The following is a 23197-nucleotide window of genomic DNA, read 5'->3' on the forward strand; positions in this document are numbered from 1 at the left end:
CGCACAGCCAGGTGAAGGTTAACTAAAATTCTAGGATTTTCATGTACCAGTTTTTTTAAGTGCTCCTGCACCATAACTTCAATGAGGCTTTTGGTCCTAGGAGTTGAATTTCCTCAAATACACTTTAAACAGTTAACATAAAATTGGTGAATATGAGATCCGAAGTTAAATCATCATTTCTTACATAACACAATGTACTAAAGAAATCAAAGAACCCAGTGCATTTCGTATTCATTCACATGTTCAACCTGGATGCAGAACCTTCATTGATGATTAATTAGCATGATAAATTATTTCTGTAATTTGTACAGATGCTGATGACGACCAGGTCACCGCTGGCAGAGCTGAATGTGCTGAAGAAGATCTGTGATAATGTAATGTTCTACCAGGATGCAGAACCTTAATTGATGAGTAATTAGCATGATAAACTATTTCTGTGATTTGTACAGATGCTGATGACGACCAGGTCACCGCTGGCAGAGCTGAATGTGCTGAAGAAGATCTGTGACCACCCCCGCCTCCTGTCCACCCTGGCGTGTGCACAACTCGGCCTGGATGGAGAAGATGGGTGAGACTGTTTGGTTTGGTTATACAAATCTCCATTAGTGACTGATATGTCGCTATTCTTCCTGGAGTCCAGGTGATTTTTAGAGAATCACCAATTCTAGACAGAAGGATTTTGCACCGTCGCACACCGCACCATCGTACGTGTGGGGGTTCTTTAAGGTGCCTGGGGTATGGCTCTCCCCTGACCTCCATTTTACGTCCTATCCGAGGGACGGCCCTAGCCGAAAGTAAGTACTCATTTTCACCTGAGTAAAGTGTGGAAAGTCGTGTAAAGTGCCTTTCCCAAGGGCACAAGATCAGTAACATGGCAGCCGGATTTGAACCCGCAACCTCTTGGTCACGGGTCGAACACGGTCCCGCTGCGCTACGCGGTCCCACTGTCACTGAGACTTCTGGATCCTTCCTCAGTCAATGACATGAGATACCTGAAACATCTGACAATTTACAAAACTTATCCAGTCGCTTTGGTCACTTTGTATTTTGTTTCTTGCACGCTTGATTTTTTGGTACTCAGTATTGTGCAATGGTGAATTATACCTCAATTTTTCGACCTTGTTCGGGGAGTTCTCGTGTTCTGGTGTGAATTGCTAGAAGTGAATTTTGCTCTACTTCTAGCCACAAAAAAAGTGTTATGCTTTGTCTCATCTCTATGGCACCTTTTTTAGTTTTATCTTTGAAGCATACCTTTCACACAAATTTATTCATTTATGTCTACCTTGTCCTCCCAACGACCTGAAGGTCAAGGGACTATAATTTAGGACAAAGAAAGAAAATTCACACAAAGCTACTTATGCCTGTCTCTGTATTCCTTTCTGATTGTGATACTTTCTTCCTTTTTACCCAGAATGGACCCAGAAGATGTAGACAACATGGCTCACGAGGTGGCAGCCAACAGCATCGAGAACATCTCCACAGATCAGCTCATGGCGGAGTCAGGCAAGACGTGTGTCTTAGTGGAGCTGTTGGAACGTCTTAAGGAGGAAGGTCACCAGACGCTCGTCTTCTCACAGTCAAGGAAGATGCTGGACATTATCCAGAAGATCTTGAAGAGCAGGGTAAGTTTCTTTAAAAGGGTCTCTAAAATGTTACTTAAATGTAAGTCCTTCCCACCCTATATGTTGTATAGGGTAGTGACTATCTCCAGTCTATAGCCCTTGGGCCACATGATTTTGCTAACACTATAGCAGGGGCTAGTCCAGTGGTAAAGCTTTGCTTTCAAATTTCATGCTCTTTCTCGATTGCCGAGTGCTTAGCAGAGAAAGTATTATGTAGTATTTTTTAGTGTCATTGGTATGGCTTGGTCAGGAATCAAACCTATGACATACTGCATGTCTGGTGATAACTCTTCCCACTAGGCTATTGCAGCGGTAACTTGACAAAGTGTCGAGCATGAATTCTCGACGTCTCCCAGGACGCGATGTGCCGTGAGGCGCTTGGACCTGCATATATTATGTAGAAGTAGAAGACAAAACAATCTTCTTTTCTGGATTTCTTTCACAAATTTGTTGTTGTTGGCATCCATCTGTCGCGTGAGACAATGGTAGGCAGACAGTCACTCAAGACTTATTTGCCTGGCCTGCACTTGGCTTTTTAAGGTGAAGGAGGGGCACTTCTTTCTCCACCTTCTTGTTTACTGACGCACTAAGTCCCACAGGGACAAGAACTGCATGTCACGTGTAATCATCATCATCATCATCATTCATCCTCGTGTGAGGTGGAGCAGACGAAGTTAGTCCTCTAGAACTGCTTGTTTTTCATCGCAGAGAGTAGCCCTTGCCCAGTCCTGTTTCGACCTCAATGAGTTTCTTAAGAGTTGTGATTGGGCGGCCGACCCTTCTCCTAGTGTCGGGGGACCAAAACAAGAGTCACGTGTAAGATGGCCCCAAATGCAGCTTTGTTGTTTACAAATGTACCCATGAAACAACCTTGTTTTCATGGTGTATCTTCAGGGCTTCAAAGTGATGAGGATTGACGGCACCATCACCAAGCTGGAGGATCGAGACAAGCGGATCCGCAGGTTCCAGAGCGACCCTTCCTGGAGTGTTTTCCTGCTCACCACACAGGTAGCATTCTAATGTAACTTACTAACCAACTATTTTTGCCAGTGCGTACTAAATGTATGCATGTTGTGCTGGGAATAGGATGATAATGAATAAAAAAGTTATGAATGAATTTTTAGTAATTTATTTGATTTTCTTGTGGAATGGTATTGATTGATACAAACAAAAGGCTTAGGAAAGAAATGTTGTGTTTCCTGTTTCAGTGATGAAAAACTTACAGTCGGTAGATAGGGATGATCTTTTTTATTTTATTTTTTTTTAGTCTGGCCAAAACTCTTAGCGATAAATGTCACATACAGTGTTAAACAAAGTAAACTAAAATGCATGAGGACACTTGTCTTTCAATGTCAAACTTAAATGTTGTGCATAATAGATACATTTTTCCTTCATTAGATAGGACAAGCAGTGTGTTACTTGAATAGGAAGCAGGCTGAATAAAAATTCTAACTGGAAGCTATGTGACTCCACTATCCACCCAAAACAAGTCTAGGGTCGGCAGGTTTTTCTAGAATAGGTAGGGAAACAGGAAAAACTTCTCATTTTTTTGTAGACTTAACTACCATTCTTTCTCAGGTTGGTGGCGTTGGGTTGAACTTGACGGCAGCAGACAGGGTGGTCATATGTAAGTAACTCTATCAACACTTTGGATGTAGGGAACAGGGCATGTTATCTCCTTACACGTAGTTCAGGAAGAGTGTTAAATTCATTATAGATATTCCATCAGCATTTAGAGTTGGCAAGAGATAGGTGGAGTCCTGTTAAGTCTTTGGTGAAGGATTCTCAAGAAATGTCTCTGAAATAGATATTCAAATGTCATGTCATAAACCCTTGATATAAGTATCCCATCTGCAATAAACCATTGACAATTATGATTTTTGTAGTGCTGTCAAAAAGAAAAGTGGAGAGCTAATTTGTTAATCATGGTATTAGATTTGTGTGCCTGAATTATACCTCATTTATTTGACCTTCTTGGGGGAGTGCCTTGTGCAGTTGTTTAACTGTGAATTGCTAGAAGGTGCACACATCCAAAGAAAAGTATGATAAAGTCCCTGTCAAACCATAATTTCCTTTTGTGCTTAATATGTACAAATGTTCCTGCCCCCCTCCCCCACAGATGACCCCAGTTGGAACCCGGCCACGGATGCGCAGGCAGTAGACAGGTGAGGGTAACCAAGATTTACAATCACAGCGTCTTCACCAGAATTTTTCACAGCATAGGGGGCATCTTTGTAAGCACCACATTAGGTTGCCACCGCACAAGCCTCCTGAAGGAAACCTGTAGAGGTCAAGTGTCTAAGTACTGCTGTTTCTAAACACATTTACCTCAAGCTTTAGCAAGGGTTGTCCCTCAGATAGGACATAAAATGGAGATTCCTTGTAATGTTTGAGGTTAGCCCTTCACACTTTTCCTTCCCGGTGTGACATAGTGATTCAAAACCTACACTATGGCCGCACTTAACCCCACCTATTGTAAGCTCCTCGCAACTTAGACTCGGGCTTTGAAGAGACAGTAGTTTGCCCACCCAGTAATAGTTACCAGAATAGAATAATAATAACATTTTGATGAGAAAACCTCTTTTTTGTTGCCTGTATCTCAGGGCATACCGTATTGGGCAGAAGAAGTCAGTTGTCATCTACCGCTTCATCACCTGTGGATCAGTGGAGGAGAAGATCTACAGAAGACAGGTGTTCAAGGAGTCGGTCACCAGGCAGACCACTGGAGCCTGCAAGGACCCCTTCAGGTGGGAGATCAGATCCTAGTTACTGTAAGATTATGCATTTAAGTTCCCGGGGATTTAATTTCGTGGTAGCAGGAAAAAGAACTTTTCTCGATCGTTCTAAGTTCGCAGTAGCACCATGCACTGTAGTCTCTTACTGCCATGGAAAAATGTTCGCGGTGATTTAAGTGCACGTTGAAGTGGTCACTGGAAAACAGAGAACATTAAACCACCGCGAACATTTCTGCATTTACAGTATCTTGCTTCCATCATGCCAACAACGTTAACCTTTCCTAGTATCAAATGTCATCCCAATGGTCCTGTCATGATCACATTTACCACAGTTAATTTTGGATGATTTAGTACCACAGTTAATTTTGGATGATTTAGTAACTTGTAAAAAAAATGCAAGATTCAGCTATATTACGATAGGAAAGTTTAAATCACTTTGATAGGGTACAATGAATGTGACTTATTTAAATAACTGTATGGATTGTATGCACAACAAGTTGTATTGGAAGTCAAACTTTATCTGTAAAGAGTATGGCTGCTGATATGCCGGCTTTTTTAATAACTACATTTGGTAAGTAGTGTCCATGTTTTCTGTGTTTTTTGTTACTCCTGAAAGAGTAGCTGTCGCAGTTAAATGTGACAGCTACAGGAGTTAATAAAACAACAAAGAATAGTGAAAGTAGAAGCTTGCTGATGAAAAAATGCCTTCTTTTACAGGCTTGATAGTTGATACATTTATAAAGTACGAAGTGAATCATATTTGTATTGTGTCTTTTCCAGGTACTTCTCCAGACAGGACCTTCGAGAGCTGTTTGTGATGGACAACCCAGAACATTCCACCACACAGGAGCAGCTGGCACAGATGCACTCACAGAACAGGAAGTCTGACACGAACTTGGATGAGCACATCGCCTACCTCCACTCTCTGGGTAAGCAGGTTTCCTATTTTCTGAAGGAAACAGTTTGTATGGCATAACTGCATGGTAAACCACCAAAGGTTTAACTGTCCAGGTTTGTACTTAAAGTACAAGCTGGGGTTAAACATGTCTAGATGGTTCGATCCATTCAAACTTTGGGAGTGGGAGTTCCTTGTCTTTTTGAGTTTCTTGATTAAATGTGCTCAAGCTATGGCTGTTCTCAATCGCTGACTGCTGACTCCTCTCGGGGACCACCGGCTTATAACATTGATATCCCATCCAAAGTGTTGCATCCCTGTCCAGTAGAATACAAGTTGTGAGCATCAACACTTGGGAGTCAAACTTACAATGAGACTGCTGGAAACAAATGTATACAACCTTCTGTCTGGAAATCTAGACTGTAGCAACGTAACAGGTTTATATAACTTTGAAGATATGACTAAGTTCTGCTCTTGTTTTTTATTTCTGCAGGAATATTCGGCATCAGCGATCACGACTTGCTGTACACCAAACAGGCTGACCATGAGGAACTACCAGAAGGCCAGGAGTACATTCAACAGAGGGTAGGGCAAAAGTTCCATGTTTCTTAGTACCCTCTCACAATTGGAGAAAAGGATTTATTTTACACAATCTCAGTAGTTAACTATTCTGATGCACTAGGTTATGGCATGTGAAATGTAAGAGCAGATATATATGTAATTATGTTTCATAATCAAAGGTTTGTCTAAACTCACATCTGAATTTGACTATGTTAACTACATGTAGGTGTATGAAATATGGATACATAGACTGTATCAATGTATGGATTAGTAAGCAAACTCATGCTGTGGATGTCAGCACATGGATATACTACTGCTGATTAACATAGCTTGCTAGGGATGTGTAGTTGCAGATTGTGAGGACTCAGTCATGTAAAGAACACTATGGGGGACAGAATGTCTGGAAAGATGAACTTGGTTCAGGTAACGCCTGAAATAATGCTGATGAAGTTAATCTTTGTTGCAGGTTCACAAGGCCCGTGAGCTGGTATTGGCGGAGTCTCAGCTCCACCGCCAGATGAACGAGATGCGCCAAACGACGACAGAGGCCAGCTTCCTGCGCCGCCACGGAGGGAAGCAGCCGGGACAGGAGCTGACTGGCGCCGCGGGAACTCAGGACGGTTTCCCCGACAACCTACCCGCGATGTTCCAGCCCAGCCAGGACCACAACCCGCGCAATATGCTCAACAAACCCAAGGGTGAGGGGAACAATATGTTTATTGTTTATTGTTCATTAACTCCTTTAGTTGTTAACATTCAATGCAACAACTAATCTTCCAGGAGTAATACACATAATACTTGGACACATACAGTTTGCAACATACACACATACACATACACACATGTAGTTTTTATCTCCGTAAAAATGGCGTAGTTTTTGGTGTTTGTTTTGAGATGTCAAGTTTGGTCACTCTGGCCTGGCCCAAGCTGAGTTGTACGTTTTTTGTGATAATTCACTGGCAGGATGCAAAGGTTGAGCTGGCCTATGTCCAAATTTCTTGAGCACAAGACCAAAAGTCAGGACCAGAGGAGAGCATGATGTGTGTGATAGCACTCTGAGACTACACTGACTTGGTCTTGTGTGTTAAAATTTGTTGACTTTTTTCTGCTAACACTAGTGCCTGCTATGGATGCAGTTAGCAATACCATCTCTCTGTAAAACTCACCAGATCTAAATTGTTTCAAGTCAGTATAGGATGAATTAATTCCTTCAAACTTGAAGTTTCATATTGTCCCTCCACTCCCTCTCTCTTTCCTTCAGCCAGGACCGTGAGCAGCGATGACTACACTGACAGCCCTGTGCGCCCAGCTGACCTGCCAGGACAGTTCATCGACCTCAGGCAGGAAACTGAAGAGGTACAGTATTAGGCAATTAGCCTTATCTGTTCTCATATTGTAGATTGACTGTAGTATGCTTGTTTGTGGATGTAGATGCAAGTCGTTCAGAGCTCTAGAATATTGAAAGAGGTATTTGCTGTCCCTGGAGGACAGCTACATTTATTCTTTGCCCTTTACTTTTACTTTTTGTAATGTACTCATCTGGTACTAACATCTACCTCTTAGCCATCAATCGAGATGCTTTTCTTAAAAACTGATCTGAAATCCACCTATGCCAGCCAGACCAAGGTAACTCTTTTCTCAATGTAATAACACTTGTCTATGATTGGCTTACGGGTGCTACTTCTAACCATGTGTAACTGTATACTGGAGAAGGTCTGTAGGCAAACACAACTCGTAACTTGGTGGACGCACCAATTGCTAAGAATCTAAAACCAGCTTGGAAAAGAACAAGTAGCAGTCATGACAGGGTAACGAAGTAACCGAGGTTTCAACCCAGAATAGGCTGTTCAGAAACCAAAGCTTGTGTGATTATGACAAGCTGAAGGGTGTTTTTTATGCTGACTACTACATGACTTGTACAGTTACTGTACATACAGAAAGACCAGACCTGATTAGACCATGTTGTTTATGTTGTACAGGAGCAGGCACAGCAGCTGGAGAAGAGTTTTGCCAAGATCAGCATCAGCAGCCAGGAGAAGGAGGATGAGGAAGAGCAGGAGTACGGAAACAGCTCTGAAGAAGTGGGTACCACTCGTAAGGTTTGGATATTTTAGCCTCAGTTTGATCCCAAATTACTAGATCCTGTACATTTTGTGTATACATCACTTGTCTTACATTGAAGAAGGTTAGATGGCCATGTAGAACAATACCAAATAAATCTAAAAGGTCTACAATGAGTCAGACATTTCTGTACAAGACACCTTTGTTGCCTTGTATCTATTTCCTAGCAAAATGATCCATACAAAGAAAATGTATGTAGGAAATCCACTGGCCTTGTATTATATTATTTTATGGATTAAAGATGATCCCTTAACAGTGATAGATTCTCTACAAGTCATCAATGACTGTAGGATTTATTTGTATGAGTAGCAACCTGTGTTGTAAGAACATGGTTGTCTTAACTGTGATTTTCACTTCAGGCTGACCAAGAGGATGCTGAAAACGAGCAGCTACAGATGGCCCTGGCACTGTCCCTGCAGGTATGGTTCACAACTTCACACAGACTCTAACTGTTCAGGGCACTAGTCTTGTATCAAAACTTGTTATGCCTCGATGAAGGCTTGACATTCAGGTTAGAAGGAACAGAAAGTAGTGCTCAAGCAACTGGATGATTTGGGGATTGGTCCGACATTTCAGGTAGAATCCACAACTTTTCATTAGTGACACTCATAAACATGTTACACCTGCCGAGTATAACATGTTTCATCCTCTCTACAACCTGGCAGCCATAATAGGTTTACATACCTTCCTACTATGTACAAACTGTAGGTCCACCTGATCACTGGGTGCGAACCATGATCCTGTCAGGCTAGTTACATTTGTATGTGTCAAACCAGGTCAGACAACTTGGCACAGTCAACCACCTCCAGTTACATTAGCCACATTAGAACAGTCCCATCCATTCCTACATGATCAGCCCTTTCCTCTGCAACCCCTTGTCCTCAGAAGCCACTTTCCTCTGTGCATTGAATTTATTTATTTATTTATTTTTTTTGAGTGGTTGCTGAATCCAGGTTGACTATACGCCAATCATTCCTACACTCTTATAAACACACTATCATTACAAGAACGCGCCACCAGCTTAGCCCTAAGGCATCTCCAAGAAACCGACTATTGTTAAACTAGCATGTCTTGTCTTGTGACATCTTGAATAATCTGACTTGTTGTTACACAGGACAACCCTCAGCAGAGCCTCAAGACTTCCACAAGAGAACCTCTCACCAATGGACTCAACATCAGCAGGCAGAAAGGTGAGTTCATGGGAGTCTTTTGTTACGTGAAGTTTATAATTATTAGTTCTGTATAGTGAGTTTTATGTTCTTTAATGTCAACAGGTTATGGTAGTTAAAAATTTCTTATCTTACTTTATTTTGGTTATCTATATTCACCCTATCCCTTTGTAGTCCGCCTCTAAGCATAGTTGAAATGCTGATGACTTTATGTTAAAATTGATGAAATTTAGAGGTCACTACATGTAGGTAGAGGGTTACAAGGTTATATTTGGAACTGCGTACTTGTTGCCACCATTAGTAGTAAAAAGTAGTTTGAGTCCATTCATGCCCTGAGGAAGATAACAGCAGGTACTAAAAGTCACAGCTGTTGTCAACAAGGTTGTGATGTTTTTCTATATTTCTTAACATAATTCCATGATCCTTCTTAGTCTATAGATGAAATGCCAAAGTTAGTCTACATTTGTACGTGAGAAAAGAGGTATGTTTACCAATATAGGCTCTCTGCCGTTGTTTCCACAGATGAGGGAGACATTTCCAAACAGGGCGACATGTTCATGGAGGATTCCATCGTCTCCGTTGACGACGACCGAGCCACGCCTGGACTGAACCAGGCCCTGTTCACCAGCAGTGACAGTCTACAGTTTGTGGCAGACAGCGGAGACGAGGACACATCACGAGGACAGCCCAGCTCCAGGTGTGTGTGTGTGTGGGGGGGGGTGTTATCAGGTATTTATGGCTGGACAAGTCCACTAGCTCGATTGTCCCGGGCAAGTAAAAATGCTGATCGGGCAACTTCATGTCGTAAGATTTTTCCATGTTTGAATTTGTATATAATTGTTTCTTTTCACAGTCAAGTAATTGGTCAGCACAGATTGCTAAAAGTGAAAAAACATGTTTGAATTTTGGGCAAGTGAAAAGTTGGTTTGGGCAAGTAAATTGTTTATGTACATTGTCATAGTGCAAATTTCAGGGGGTATGTACATGTTGTAAAGGGAGGTTTACGATTGAAAAATGGGAGAAAAATTTTAACATTTTCACATTCAGATGGATTCTCTCCATATTTGTAAGGGCGTATTTTACCCAAAACTGCATTTTTGTAAAATGGTACATCCCCTATTCCAGGTCCTCCTCCAGACCAGTGTCCAGGGGAGATGTTTTTGTCATCGAGGACTCGGAACCGGAGGATTCAGGTAGTGATGATGATGTGCCCGTAGTTTCCACAGCACTTCCTTCTAGAGAGGCTGTCATCAATGTGAACGATGCAGAAGAAGAGGGTATCACACACGAGGAGTCTCCTCACAACACAGAAGAAAAGAAACGAGAGTTGAATGCATCAGTTGCCATGGATACGCAGCATCCGGATGATGCAAGTGGTGAGGAGGGAACAGAAGATGAAGATGACAGCCAACACCTTCAAGATGAAAGCCATGCCCTTCAAGAAGATGACAGCAGATCAAAAAGCGCTGCTACTGCTGTTGTTTCTGATGACAGTGAAGAAGAGAGTGAACCAGCTGGCACCATCGACCAGGACCCAAAGCAGACAGACAGGAAAAGCTTTTCCTCTGAGCTTGAAGGGCACAACAGGTCATCACTGGGGCACAGCAGGTCGTCACTGGGGCACAACGGATCCTCACTCGGGCACAACGGAGCGTCGCTGGACGACAGTCTCATCAAAAGTGCCAGAAGGCGGCCCCGGCCTCGTGTGATCGACTCCGATTCTGAAGACGACAGCCATGACTTGAGCAGAGACGAAAACAGCCCCGAAGTTCATAGCCACAGCCAATCCAACAGTTCAGGAGATGACCAAGAGTCCATGGAGGAGAGCAACAACTCGTCCAGAAGTCCAGAGAAAAGACGGAACAAACAGAAAGCGACAATCCTATCTGGCAGTGAGGAAGACTTGAACAGTGAAGAGAACAGCCCCAAAGATTATTGTAGCCAGTCTGATATTTTTGAAGATGACCAAGAGACAGTGGAGGAGAGCAACAACTTGTCCACAGCCAGCAGCCCTGGGGAAAGGAGAAACAAACAGAAAGCTACAATCCTATCCGGCAGTGAGGAGGACTTGCACAGCGACGAGAACAACCAGTCAGATGACTCAGGAGATGGTGAAGAGTCAGTGGAGGAGGCCAACAACTCGTCCACAGCCAGCAGTCCTGGGAAAAAGAGAAACAATCAGAAAGCTACAATCCTATCCGGCAGTGAGGAGGACTTGCACAGTGATGATAACAGCCAGTCTGATGATGAATCATTGGAGGAGGACAACAACTTGTCCACAGCCAGAAGTCCTGGAAAGAAGAGAACCAATCAGAGACCTGCAGTCCTGTCAGGCAGTGAAGAGGAAGAAGAAGCTGAAGATGATAGCTTTATTGTGGCTGATGAGGAGGACTCTAACACTGGAGATGTAAGTTGTTGATACAGCATCTTTTATCTTCTGCTTGGCCTATATAGGAAATCAAGAAAGTTTTCCTTCTCCTCTCAGACAGACTGCAAAATGTAACATTTAAGACTTGACTACTTGTCTTGACATCTTTTGGTTAAACTCAAAACAAACATGTTGCATGTGTTGACATTCTCCCAGAAGAATATTGATAATGTGTTTTGACTTACAAAATGTATATATGATAATCTTAGGAATCAAATATCCTCCAGCACTAAGTTTGCATACCTGCCTGGTTATGACCAGTTTAGGACTGTGATACTGCAGAGAATTAGTATTTTTGTATGATGAACTCCTTGACATGTGCACTTCCTCTCTTACAGGCTGAGACTGATGATGATGATGAGTCTATCACACTGGACCATAAAGACAAAGATGAGAAGCAAGGGCAGGAGGAGGAGGAGGAGGAAGAAGATGCAGAGAGCTCTGGAAGTAAGAGGAGAAACTTTTCATGTTTTGTCAACATCTCCTTTTGTCCCATCAGTAAAATAAAACCATATGAGAGGTTAAAAATCTAACTGTGGCTTTTTAATTCTACCTTCATGTGCAGAAAGACTCCAATGTTAAAATGTTCAACATCGTGTGTACCTTTTCTTGTTTTGTGGTTCAATACCGCTAAGTCTTTGCTCTTGTTGTTTTACAGTGGAAGACGAGGAGGAGTATTACTCTCCTGAGGAAAACAGCTTGCTTGAAGATGCAGCCCCACAGCCAGACAGGACCTACAAGGAGCTTGTGGAGCAGGGAAGGTAAAACAACCATTCTAGTACAGATAGCAATGAGAACTTTTCCCTGCATCTTTAGGGCCAAATTTTTCAGCAAATCTCTATGCTGGTTGCAACACAGTGTATGGGATAAAAAATACAGCATAGGTCCGCCCTACACTCAACTGTGCTTGCAGAGCCCTGTATAATGATATTGTGTTTCTCTACTATCTGTAGGAAGCTCGAGGCAGACGGTAGCCTGCAGGATGCCCTGAACCACTACCTGCAGGCCCTGGACATGGAAGGAGACGACCCAACTCTGCAGATGGCTGCTTTAAAACTGGCCCAGAAATTACACACCGGGAAAAAGTGATCTGGTACAACAGGGTACAACCTCACAGATGTATTTGATGTCTAAGTTAACTTGATACTACATGTACTTTTGATTATGCCTTTGTGTCATTTCTACCAGTGGATTTGTTTGTCTCTTCCTTGCTGTCAATGTTGTTAACATGCGTGGAGTCTCGGGGAAAACCAGAGATACATTCTTTTGTGATAATGTCCCTAGACTTTCACTTTTGTAAACCCTTTCTTCTTTTTTTACTGATTTAAAAGATATACTGAATAGAGGTACATGTAGATACTTGCCAAGGCCACCAAGGATAGTATAGGTTTTCTGTCACAAGCCAATTTCTTCATTCAAAATGTTTCAGAAATCTGTAGTCACCAGATGGCAATATGGCAATGTTCTGTATGATTAGTGGAAGCTATCTTCTTTGTTTCTTTTTGACAAGTTTGTTCCTCTATAAATCCCTCTGGAAATTTCTGTACATGATCATTTCTGTATATCATCTATTCTGTATGATCAGATAACCTATGTATAATACTAAGAGGAAAGGTACAAAGTACAAGGGTAGCCTGTTTTAGAATCATCTTGTTGATAACGAATCATGGGCCGCTAGAAGCTTTCCGGCATGATTGTGACCAAAGACGTATATGTATGTACAGTATATGTAAGAGCAATTTGTGCATGTATGCCAGCTTCTCTTGAGATAAAGTGATGCCTATTGCTTATACAGACATGCAATATTATGTGACAGTTTGGTCTACTCATGTATTGTATTTCTGATGTTTTAATGTGGAAAAGTTTCAATTCTTTGTCTATTCCTTCTACTAACTATAGACGTGTAATGATATTAGATTTGTATTATTTCTTGAAGATGTAGTTTTGTGATATAATCCCAAGTTGTTTCAGTACTTAACATTTATTGTAGTGTTTATCATATTTGTGTATGTCAGACTTTATTAAGTGTCATTTACAATCCCTCTTTGTAGACACATTTCTCTATATAAGCAATAAGCAAATTTATTTCTATCTTTAATAGTGCTATTTACCAGTATAAGGAAGTTTATGTAGCAAATTAGGTTTAACCAATAGAAGAGCTAGAATTTGATAAAGTATTTACTTCCATCAGAGTATTTTATCTTCAAAGGTTATGTTGATTGCTATATTCTTCTATCAAATTATGTCTGCAATACAAGAAAGATAGGAACCCGTATGTGCAAGAAAACTATCATGGTGCTATCCCTTTATGATTAATATGTACTGCACTACTTTTTAAATTACTTGTAGAAGTTAATAAAGGCACAAATAGTAGACCATGTATTGTCTAAGTGTTTCAATTTTGTGTTCTTGTGTACATGATACTGTAAATGCAGAAATGTTCGCGGTGGATTAATGTTCGCGGTTTTCGCGGTGACCACTTCACCGCGAACTTAAAACCACCGCGAATATTTGTCTATTATGGTATAAGACTGCGGTCTATGGTGTTACCGTGAAATTAAATCCACCGCGAAAAGTCCAATTTCCCGCTACCGCGAAATTAAATCCCCGCGAACTTAAATGCATTTACAGTACTTGGCTGAAAACCCTGGTATTATAGTTCAGAACGCCTTTAAACGACTTCCCGGTTTAAGGATATATTTGTGTTTTATCAGTTTTCCCTTTGCTACTCTTTACTTTCTTTTACTCAATTGTTCATCTGCTTATATAGAATAATGGACTGACAGAGATGCTTGGCTGTCACTCTATTATGTTTAACCCCAACATCTGCTTGGAGACATGCAATTTCCTAGGACAAAATTTTTCCCTTTCGATTATTGCTATCAAAAACAACATGCAGTCTCGATGTTTGCAGAACAAAACTTTAATCAGCAAAATATTTCCGAGTAGTCGGTCTTTATTTCAGGTCCGAGTAGTCGGTGTTTATTTCATGCCCAGCTTAATCAATGCTGAAATAGAAAAAAAGATAAGAGTGTTGGCAACTTTTAAGTACAATGCAATGAAATTGATCTAAAATGCGTTTCCTCATAATATTGTCCACATGAGTTAAATATAGTTAAATGAGGTAAAGGAATTTTTCCCCTTGTAGCCTCATCTTTACAAACGTAATGCAAGTATTCGTTTGAGTAAGCTGTGTTTTGACCTAGACTACGGTTAGGTCTTAATTTTAGCCGCCTGTTCAAGTTTAATTCACATCAAGAAGTTACAAAGCAAAGGAAAGATGCTGGTCTGGTGGTAAAACGTAGATGCCTCCATAGGTAAATGCCGAAAACTTCAAGAAAACAAGACTGGACTTTGACGCGCTTCGATTGAAGCTGTGTACTTTAACTGTTTACCAACGGAAATCAACTACTGCAGCTGTTCTACATATCATTTTCCCTAACCCGGTACTAGTAAAACCTGGGCTCGATTTAGTTTTTTTTCTGCATACCTGCACTGGTGCAGGGAACATTGGAAATTACCTGCACCAGACAAATTTTACCTGCACCAATCTGAATTTAGGAAGTATGGATCATACTAAAATTGTTCAGGAACCATTGCTATTTTTTTCTCTTATAGGTGGTAACATTCATTGCAGCTAATGATACACCCCATTTATGTAAAAAAAAGCAGTACATGGACCAGCGCAGGTTAGGTGCAGGTAGACACCAGAGATACTTGCACAGCTCCAATTTTACCTGCACTATTAACCTGCATATGCAGGTGGTATTTCGAGCCCTGAAAACATACCTGCTAGACAACCCTGGAATCCGGCGTTGTAGTCCACCGCCACCTCGTTGGTGTGGAAGTTGCTGCGGTCGTCAGAGTAGTTGTCGTGTGCGTCGGGTCCCCCCACCAGAGCGCCCTGCAGAACGTTGGCGTTGGCGTCCCAGGAGTTGTAGGTGTTCCAGTCGCAGTGGCCGTCCACGGGGCAGGTCCTGAGAACGGGAACAAGATGAGATCGAGTGGGCTCGGGCCCGAGAGGTCCTGAGTTCGAAACCTGCCATTCCACCGATCTTGTGTCCTTGGGAAAGGCACTTTACACGAGTTTCCGAGGTGCATGAAAAATAAGTTCCTAGCTTCGGCTAGCTATAGGACCGTCCCTCGGATAGGACGTTAAATGGAGGTCCCGTGTTCGAGAAGAGCCACACGCCCGGCAGGCACATAAAAGAACCCTCCACGCTTATCGAAAAGAGTAGTAGCTAGTCCTTCCCTGTTTTTAGTTCATGTATATGCGAGGACGTCTAAACATCGTAGTTTCCACGAATTAACAATGGTTTATCCACCGTCTTTTGATCGAGAAACATTTGATAAAACTTACGCTGCACGGTGGTGAGGCCTGACGGGAGGGTTGTTTCCGAAGCCCACCACCATACTGCGCCCGGCATCGCCCAACATGTAGTTGATCTGTTGAGCCGCGAAGCCTCTGTACTGGTCCACGTTGATGCCCATGTCGGCAGCCACCAGAGCCAGGAAAGCATGGTTGGCTGATGGTGGTAAAAGGGAGACATGTTAACTGTCACCACCTAACCTTTCAACATCTACATGTAGCTAAAAACTGTATTCAGGTTATAACTATCTGAATCTGTTGAGGATCACCCCCACAGTACGGCGCGGCATTCACTGTACGATTCATAGTTCAAGGGAAAAATAGATTTTTGAACACCTCAATTCTGGCTTGATAACTCAAAATACCATTGTGACACTTAAGTTGTCGATGAAGGTTAGACATCCAGAGAGTGAGATACTCAGTACAAGATCTAGAGTTATAGAGTTACTGTGGCAATTGGATAGGTTTTGAGCCCAGTGATACGTTTCAGACGGCATTAGTGAGGAAGGAATTTGTAGGTTGTCTGAAACATATGACCGTTTCAAGTCTGATAAAAGTTGCCTGAGTAACGTTTCATTGAAAGACCAAAGCTCCTCTCCTTCCCGACCCACCCGAGTGCCTGCAGGAGCCCCACTCGTTCAGCCACAGCATGCCCTTGGGTGTGTAGGTGTCCCCGCCGCCAGGCATCTTCCTGCTCAGGTACCCGATGATGTCATTCTTGTACTTGTCCTTGTTCGTGGCCTTGTACAGGACCAGCTGGAAAACAGAGAGCAAATTTGACTAAAGAATTCTTTTCTTATAAACGAGAGATTCTAACCTCGCAAGATAACAAGACGAATCAATAAGTTGACATTTACTCTATACAAAAATGACGTCTGGAACATCAGTTTTCTTTCTGTATCTAGAATTGATGTAGTTAAAAAAACTTTAAGATGACAAGATTGTGGGTAAAATAACATATATACCCATCACTAATAAGGTGATTTCTATTCGGCTATCAACAGCAGTTCTGTTTTCCTCTGAGGAACTCACCATTGCAAAAAACATAAAATCATACAATCATTGTGAACCTTGGAAGATTAGCCTTATTGAGTTGAACGGTTTCGTAATAAATGAAATGAAATACAGTTTCACCATTAGCTAAGCCAGAAGAAGCCGATCCGACATACCAAACTACAATACTCTTATCAACATGTGTATGTCCGGTATATAGCTCAGCTACGCAAAAATGTACAATGATGGTCGTAATTAGTTTATTAACCCTTATCGAAAAGAGTAGGTGACCTTCCCGGTGTGAGTGGATCAAACCATTTCGGCTCAATGGGGTAGGTTATTTCGCGTCAGTTAATAGTCGAACTTACTGAAGCTCGATGTTTCTGTATCTGTATCTATATAGCCGGGATAACCGCCGCACGACGTGACACACCAGCTTCGCAGGCGCGCGGCGCGGCAGCAGCTGGTTATATTACACTGAACGATCCCTCACACCTAACTTTTGCACAACTAAATTTATTTGCAAGCGTTCTTTAAAATTATCCAGAGAAAATGCCCCTACTGTGCTTGGTGATAGCAAATTCCACTCTACGATAGTTCTGGGAAAATACGAATTTTTGAACACATCAATCCTAGGTTGGTAACTCTGGTACTTGAAGTCATGGCTGTTTCTTGTTAGGTTCTGACTTAGAGAGAAGAGATTCTGCCACAGTGAGGGTAGTTTAGTGCCTAGAAGTGGTCAATGGCCTTGCACTGAGCAAACTCGTTAAAAAAATGAGTCACCATAGTTCCTGACTGCTTCTCGTCCCAGCTGAAACCGCCGGAGCTGATGCCGTACTGATCGTAGTACGACTCCGCCTTGCTGAGGTAGCTGCCGTCCTGGGTCGCTCTGTGAAGCCAGGCCGCGCCCCACACAAGCTCGTCGTTCATTCCGCCGAAGGATCTGACAGTTAGAAGACAAGAAGTTAAAACATCTGTTAGAACATCCCTTATTTTGAAGTCTTGACTCAGAGATCATTCAATTAGTTGGGACATTGCTTTACCCTCAAGGACTTCGGTATATCAATGGAATGTGATAAAGATATGAAGGGGATACTGGATCCAGGAGTTTAGTTTACACCATCAACAGAAACGAGGGGGATACAGACTCAGTGAGTGACGTTTGAGGTCGCATTCTTCTCACGACAACGCCACCATGGAGCAAGGGATAGCAGAATTTCTTGCACCCTGAACAATACAGCAGAAAACAGCCGAAACGACAGTGTAGAAAGTAAGTAGTTGGGTTAAAAGAAGATAAGTTGAGCAGTAGGCAAGAGCTGGCCAGCCTATTTGAGACAACCAATGTGGAGGATGGGCGTTTAGATGGAAACAAGAAAGGCAAGAGTTCCAGACGGCATTGAAATAGGAGTAGACGAACGGACAGACGCATGGACGTACGGAAGAATGACGGTGACGGTGGCTACAGACGACAGAGAGAGAGAGAGAGAGAGAGAGAGAGAGAGAGAGAGAGAAAGAGAGACAGAGAGACAGAGAGAGAGAGAGAAAGACTCACGGGTATGGCGTATCGTGGACGACGTTCTGGTACTCTCCCCTGTAGGTGTCGGCGAACTCGTACAGGTCCTTAGCGTGACTCAGCAGGGTGTCGGCGTAACCGGGGTCTGGGGACAAATCAGCAAAAAATTGATTTAAAGATGGCAGGCATCACCCCTTCAAGTAATGGTAGAGCCCATGAAGTGATCTACTTTTAAGTACAAACACACACACACACACACACACAAACATACATACGCACACAGACTCACACGCACACACACACACACACACACACACACACACACACACACACACAAACAAACAAGCACACAGACATACACACGCACACAGACTCACACACACGTGTTTTTTTGTACCTCCGTTTTCCCTGAAGACGATGGAGGCAGCAGCCATGGCCGCGGCTGTCTCGGCCGTGACGTCAGAGCCAGGCTGGTTGGCAGTGACCTTCTTGGCCGGACGGCGCATGGTCATGTCTTGGGGCTTACCCCAGAACTGATGGTCTGGTTCGGTGTCTCCAACCTGGAAAAGAGGAAAACTGTCCAACTAAGCAATGGTACAAGGTAATAACAAAGGACCTGTAGCCTTTTTAAGTCCCTAGCGACAGTCCGTTGTAATCCACTGTGTCTGAAATGTGAAATAGAATTCGTGACCCATCCCTCTTCATCCAGTAAGTTTATGTTTTTTTAATTACTTCTCGATGTGATCAGATGTGATAAGATGTTATGTACACCAATTAGCACGCGTACTATACTGGGAGGCTCTTTCCGCTGCGTCGAGACGGCACACTCTTATTCGGGACGGCAGCAACCCCGCAGGCAGGGGTTAGGGATCCCCATTTCAGCACCAAGGACGTCGCCAGTGACACCAGGAGCGAATCAAACGGTAGTAGATTCCGCCTTCCCGTCACTTTTGATTCGCTCCTGACGTCACTTCCGGAACGTCAGCGCAGTGAATCATTCATCTGATGAAGGTCGACGAGATCGAGTGTTTCATGATGAGCGTTTCCCTTGTGTTGGCTCAAAGCTTGAAACTGTTCAACTAAAGTTTATAATCCTAAGTGACAAATTACCTGCGCGACGAACTCGAACTTGCTGGGATGGCACTTGATGAAATAGTCCGTGACCCACTTGATGGAGTCCATGGCGAAGCCCATCTCTCCGGCAGCCTCGTACGCCGACTTGAACTCAATCATCCCCCAGGACAGCACGGTGATGGTGTAGGCAAGAGGGAAGTGCAGCTTCAAGTGGTCACCGGCTGGAAGGAAACAGTACAGCAGTGAATGAATTAAGGCTCAATTAAATCTCAATGATACTGTGTACAGCACTTGTGGTTTCAAGTGTTTTGATACTTCTGCACTTCGGCGGCTTGTGTTCACAATAAATGTTACTCCTCCTGTTTGCCAAAGTTTATGAGAAAAAAAAGTATGATATTAATATGCGTCACTCAATCAATGATTTGTTCCTGTAGTCCACTTATGGTTATGACTGTTAACGTTTATGGTTGATTGATGCTCCTAGTGGAATGCATAGAAGTTGACCCTATGCTGTATCTGTAAATGGAAAACGCAGACTGCCCTGCATAAAGCGTGGACGACTGTAACTGTTACATGTGCGTTCCAGGCTTCAGAGCCATACGAGGGCTAAGTCCCCCTAGTCCCACATGTCATGATGATGAGACAGTAATCCTCGAGAAGGACTCCCATGATATACTTCATGGTCGTAAATACAGAAGAAGCCGTTTAATTGCATAGCCTATTTGTCAGCGTATGTCGTGCAATTATCCGGTTGGTGCAATAATGCGAAGTTATCCAGCTGGACCGCACCGGTTTGGTATTTTGGAATTCCGTGCAGTTAACAGAAGTGTGCGTTAATCCGTTGTGCAATTAACTGGCTTCTACTGTATCCACAGACGTCCCCCTGATGTGCACGTGACTACTACAGGTGAAAGGCGGCGTTACCATCGAACCAGCCTCCGGACAGATCCAGACCGACGTCACTGCCGTCGCCTTGGCAACAGTTCCGTCGCCATGGGATACGGTTGTTGCTGGGCAGGTTTCCTGCGCGCTGCGCCTCGTAGAACAGGATGGACTTGTGCAGGGCCTCGACGTAGTCGTACCGACCGTCGATCTGGGAGGGGAAAATGTTCCATCAATTTCATTGGTTTATTCTTTATTTAGGCACAGAAGCCAAAATCATAGCATAGATAAAACACTAACACATGTACATACAACAAAATGAAATACAGTAGTCGTTACATTTATGAAAACTGACCAGAGTGATGTAGTGGTACCAGCGAATATGATATATTTGTTTTTTCTGTGAAGTTTTATCCAACGGACGCAAAGAGCCTGGCACTTTTAAAAGATTAAGACATTTCATTTTCTGAGGGCAAGACTAGCAATTCTACAATAGGCCTAACTGGGAGGACGGACAAAACAGCACTGGACTTACGACGACAGCTGGATTGCCCCCCGAGGTGGTGGTACCGCCGCCGGGCCGCTGGGTCGTGGTGGCCGTGCCGCCAGAGCCGACCTCCACGCCGTTGAAGAAGAGCCTCATGCCGGGAGCAGACCCGTCGGTGTTGGCCACGAAGGTCATGTCGTAGGTGCCCGCGGCCAGGTGGGAGTTCCAGCCCAGGTCCGACAGGTCCCACGCCTTGTTGCCTTCGCGGATGTTCACGACTTGGGCGCGCCAGATCTGGAACGGCGAAGGAGAGAGATGTCGGCATGAAACTTCATCTCTATTCGTAAAATACACTATGCTCACATTGCTTATACTTCTATGAACAATGGACTAAAGTTTACAAGAACAACGTTGAACTGAATTGACTTATACATTTTAGATTTGCTGAACTCCGTGAGAAGATTGATTGAGCTCAGCCGATATTTTGGGTAAGTCCAGTATTCATTCCAGTATTGATCTTGTAAAGTTAAGGCTGTGACAATCGCAGTAACTTTACTAGTACTAACTGGTAGGACACAATGAATCTAGACTGAAAATCTTCCCCTTCACATTTGACGAACATCAGCCCATCTCTAAAAATCGCACGATTGGGAGAACAAAGGGCGTATCACTGCAGCCGAAAATGCCATTTTGAACTCGCAGACTCGTCGGTTTTGTGCTGTGTGATAGGGGTTTGAAATTTCAAAAATGACGAAGAAAAAAAAAGTTCCCTACCTCCATGTCGTAGACCGGCTTGTCGAACAGGAAGGTCATGGACCAGCCGCCGTGGATGTCCTGAGGCACCGGGATGAACACATTGGCCTGGAACCGGTTTCCCCAGTCGCCGATCACCTGGTAGTAGGACTGCGCGCGGGCAGCGCCCAACAACGCCAGCAAGATCAGAGCGGAGCACTTCATGTTGTCGGCTAAGGCTGTCTACAACAGGCGAAGCGGGCGTATCACCTTTTATAAATACAGCCTGACGAGCAACATGGTCACGTTGTACGCCCTCTCCGATTGGACGAACATGTTGTCCTACTCAAGTTGTTTTAGTTTAGATCACTACACACTTTTAGATTATGACATGTGGTGCTGTTCCCAGACTTCCACCTTTTGCAGACTCAATTTGCAATTTTGACATGTCATCACCCCCTGATATTGTTTTTGGACTGTCGAAGATTATATCACCTTTACTTATGTAATATAGCGCACATGAACTTCATACTTGTCGTTAGGTGGATCCCCTAAACTTCTGAGAAACGGAGACTGTGCAAACGGCAGACCAGTACCCTTGAGACCAACTCCTTCACCATATCCGGGAGTAACTGATCTACGAGAATCGTTTATTCGTCCGTCAAAAAAGGACCCAAGCGTGAAAATCACGAACACAGTACGTTAGAGAAGACAGATCAGAAGTAGAGAGGAAAGGACATGACTAACTTGGAATAAAGGTCACTTCCTCGCGGCCATGACCAGTCTTGGTGTCCGTCTTTACGACCCTCTCTCTACTATTCCAAACTTAGTGCTTTAGACATCTAAATGTATATAACTTGCCCATGAAGGACACACAGCCAGGGCTGCTCAGCTAAGTATCACAAAGGGTAAAGCTGATACAGACCGTGGAAATCAATATACGATTTAACACGTTACATCATTAAAATTGCACTTTTACAAACATGACCTATTTTCAAGGTATCAATACTGACAAGTCAGCAGGGGTACCTTCATAACATTCATGGGAAAACCAGTATTAGGCAAAGAAGGAACAATATCAATTTCCGTTAGTAACGCTAGCTAACAACATTTTGAATAGGTAAAAGCATCGACCCTCAAAACAGTCTTAAGAACCATGAAAAAGATTTCAATCGTTTGATTATGTCACAAGTACACACGTGACATATTCGGCCATGGCACTTCGTACAAAGCGCGTTTACCAAGGTCATGTACCTTCCTACCAGGGTGGCACTGGTCCAGAGTGGTTAAAAATATTCACTATCCATGTCAACCATGAACTTTAACACCACATTAATCAATTGTAACTTACAGGACTCCATTATCGACAAATTAAATGTGGCCACTTTAAGTCAACAAGGTGCGGAAGTAACCCTAATAATATCAAACCAATCCGGCTGTAAGAAAACATGCTATCAAAACACTTGTCTTCATTTGTCAAACCAGGTGTCTGTGCGAACAATATAATTCCCAGCCTGCGGGATGCAAAAACAATTTAAGGTACTAAGGCAAGATTGCAGTGCACAACCTTTATGTCAGCTAACTTAAATAATATTCGTTGAAGGCTTTATGCCTAT

The 23197-nt window shown here is 43.1% G+C and overlaps 2 protein-coding genes across 2 annotated transcripts in view; one reads left to right on the forward strand and one right to left on the reverse strand.

Moving 5' to 3' along the window:
• Window positions 1-13185, forward strand: part of LOC118428562 (DNA excision repair protein ERCC-6-like) — a 36197-nt gene extending 23012 nt beyond the window's left edge. The window contains exons 11-28 of the mRNA XM_035838658.1: window positions 450-568; window positions 1412-1622; window positions 2517-2630; window positions 3201-3249; window positions 3742-3787; window positions 4226-4369; window positions 5138-5286; window positions 5746-5837; window positions 6280-6511; window positions 7075-7169; window positions 7793-7894; window positions 8294-8353; window positions 9049-9124; window positions 9626-9800; window positions 10229-11510; window positions 11870-11978; window positions 12190-12292; window positions 12485-13185. Of these exons, the coding sequence (XP_035694551.1) occupies window positions 450-568; window positions 1412-1622; window positions 2517-2630; window positions 3201-3249; window positions 3742-3787; window positions 4226-4369; window positions 5138-5286; window positions 5746-5837; window positions 6280-6511; window positions 7075-7169; window positions 7793-7894; window positions 8294-8353; window positions 9049-9124; window positions 9626-9800; window positions 10229-11510; window positions 11870-11978; window positions 12190-12292; window positions 12485-12620 (3294 nt within the window). The 3' untranslated portion in view covers window positions 12621-13185. The remainder of the gene's footprint in view (window positions 1-449; window positions 569-1411; window positions 1623-2516; window positions 2631-3200; window positions 3250-3741; window positions 3788-4225; window positions 4370-5137; window positions 5287-5745; window positions 5838-6279; window positions 6512-7074; window positions 7170-7792; window positions 7895-8293; window positions 8354-9048; window positions 9125-9625; window positions 9801-10228; window positions 11511-11869; window positions 11979-12189; window positions 12293-12484) is intronic.
• Window positions 13186-14432: 1247 nt separating this feature from the next.
• Window positions 14433-21936, reverse strand: LOC118428738 (endoglucanase E-4-like). Its single transcript, XM_035838919.1, has 11 exons — window positions 21624-21936; window positions 20898-21143; window positions 20405-20573; window positions 19517-19701; window positions 18804-18966; window positions 18446-18551; window positions 17677-17836; window positions 16512-16656; window positions 15892-16057; window positions 15321-15508; window positions 14433-14539 (listed from the first exon to the last, which is right to left on the reverse strand). The coding sequence occupies exons 1-11, from the start codon at window positions 21804-21806 to the stop codon at window positions 14514-14516; spliced, it is 1737 nt and encodes a 578-aa protein (XP_035694812.1). The 5' UTR covers window positions 21807-21936; the 3' UTR covers window positions 14433-14513.
• Window positions 21937-23197: the final 1261 nt, after the last annotated feature.

Source organism: Branchiostoma floridae, chromosome 13 (assembly GCF_000003815.2).
Source record: "Branchiostoma floridae strain S238N-H82 chromosome 13, Bfl_VNyyK, whole genome shotgun sequence".
Lineage (NCBI taxonomy): Eukaryota > Metazoa > Chordata > Leptocardii > Amphioxiformes > Branchiostomatidae > Branchiostoma > Branchiostoma floridae.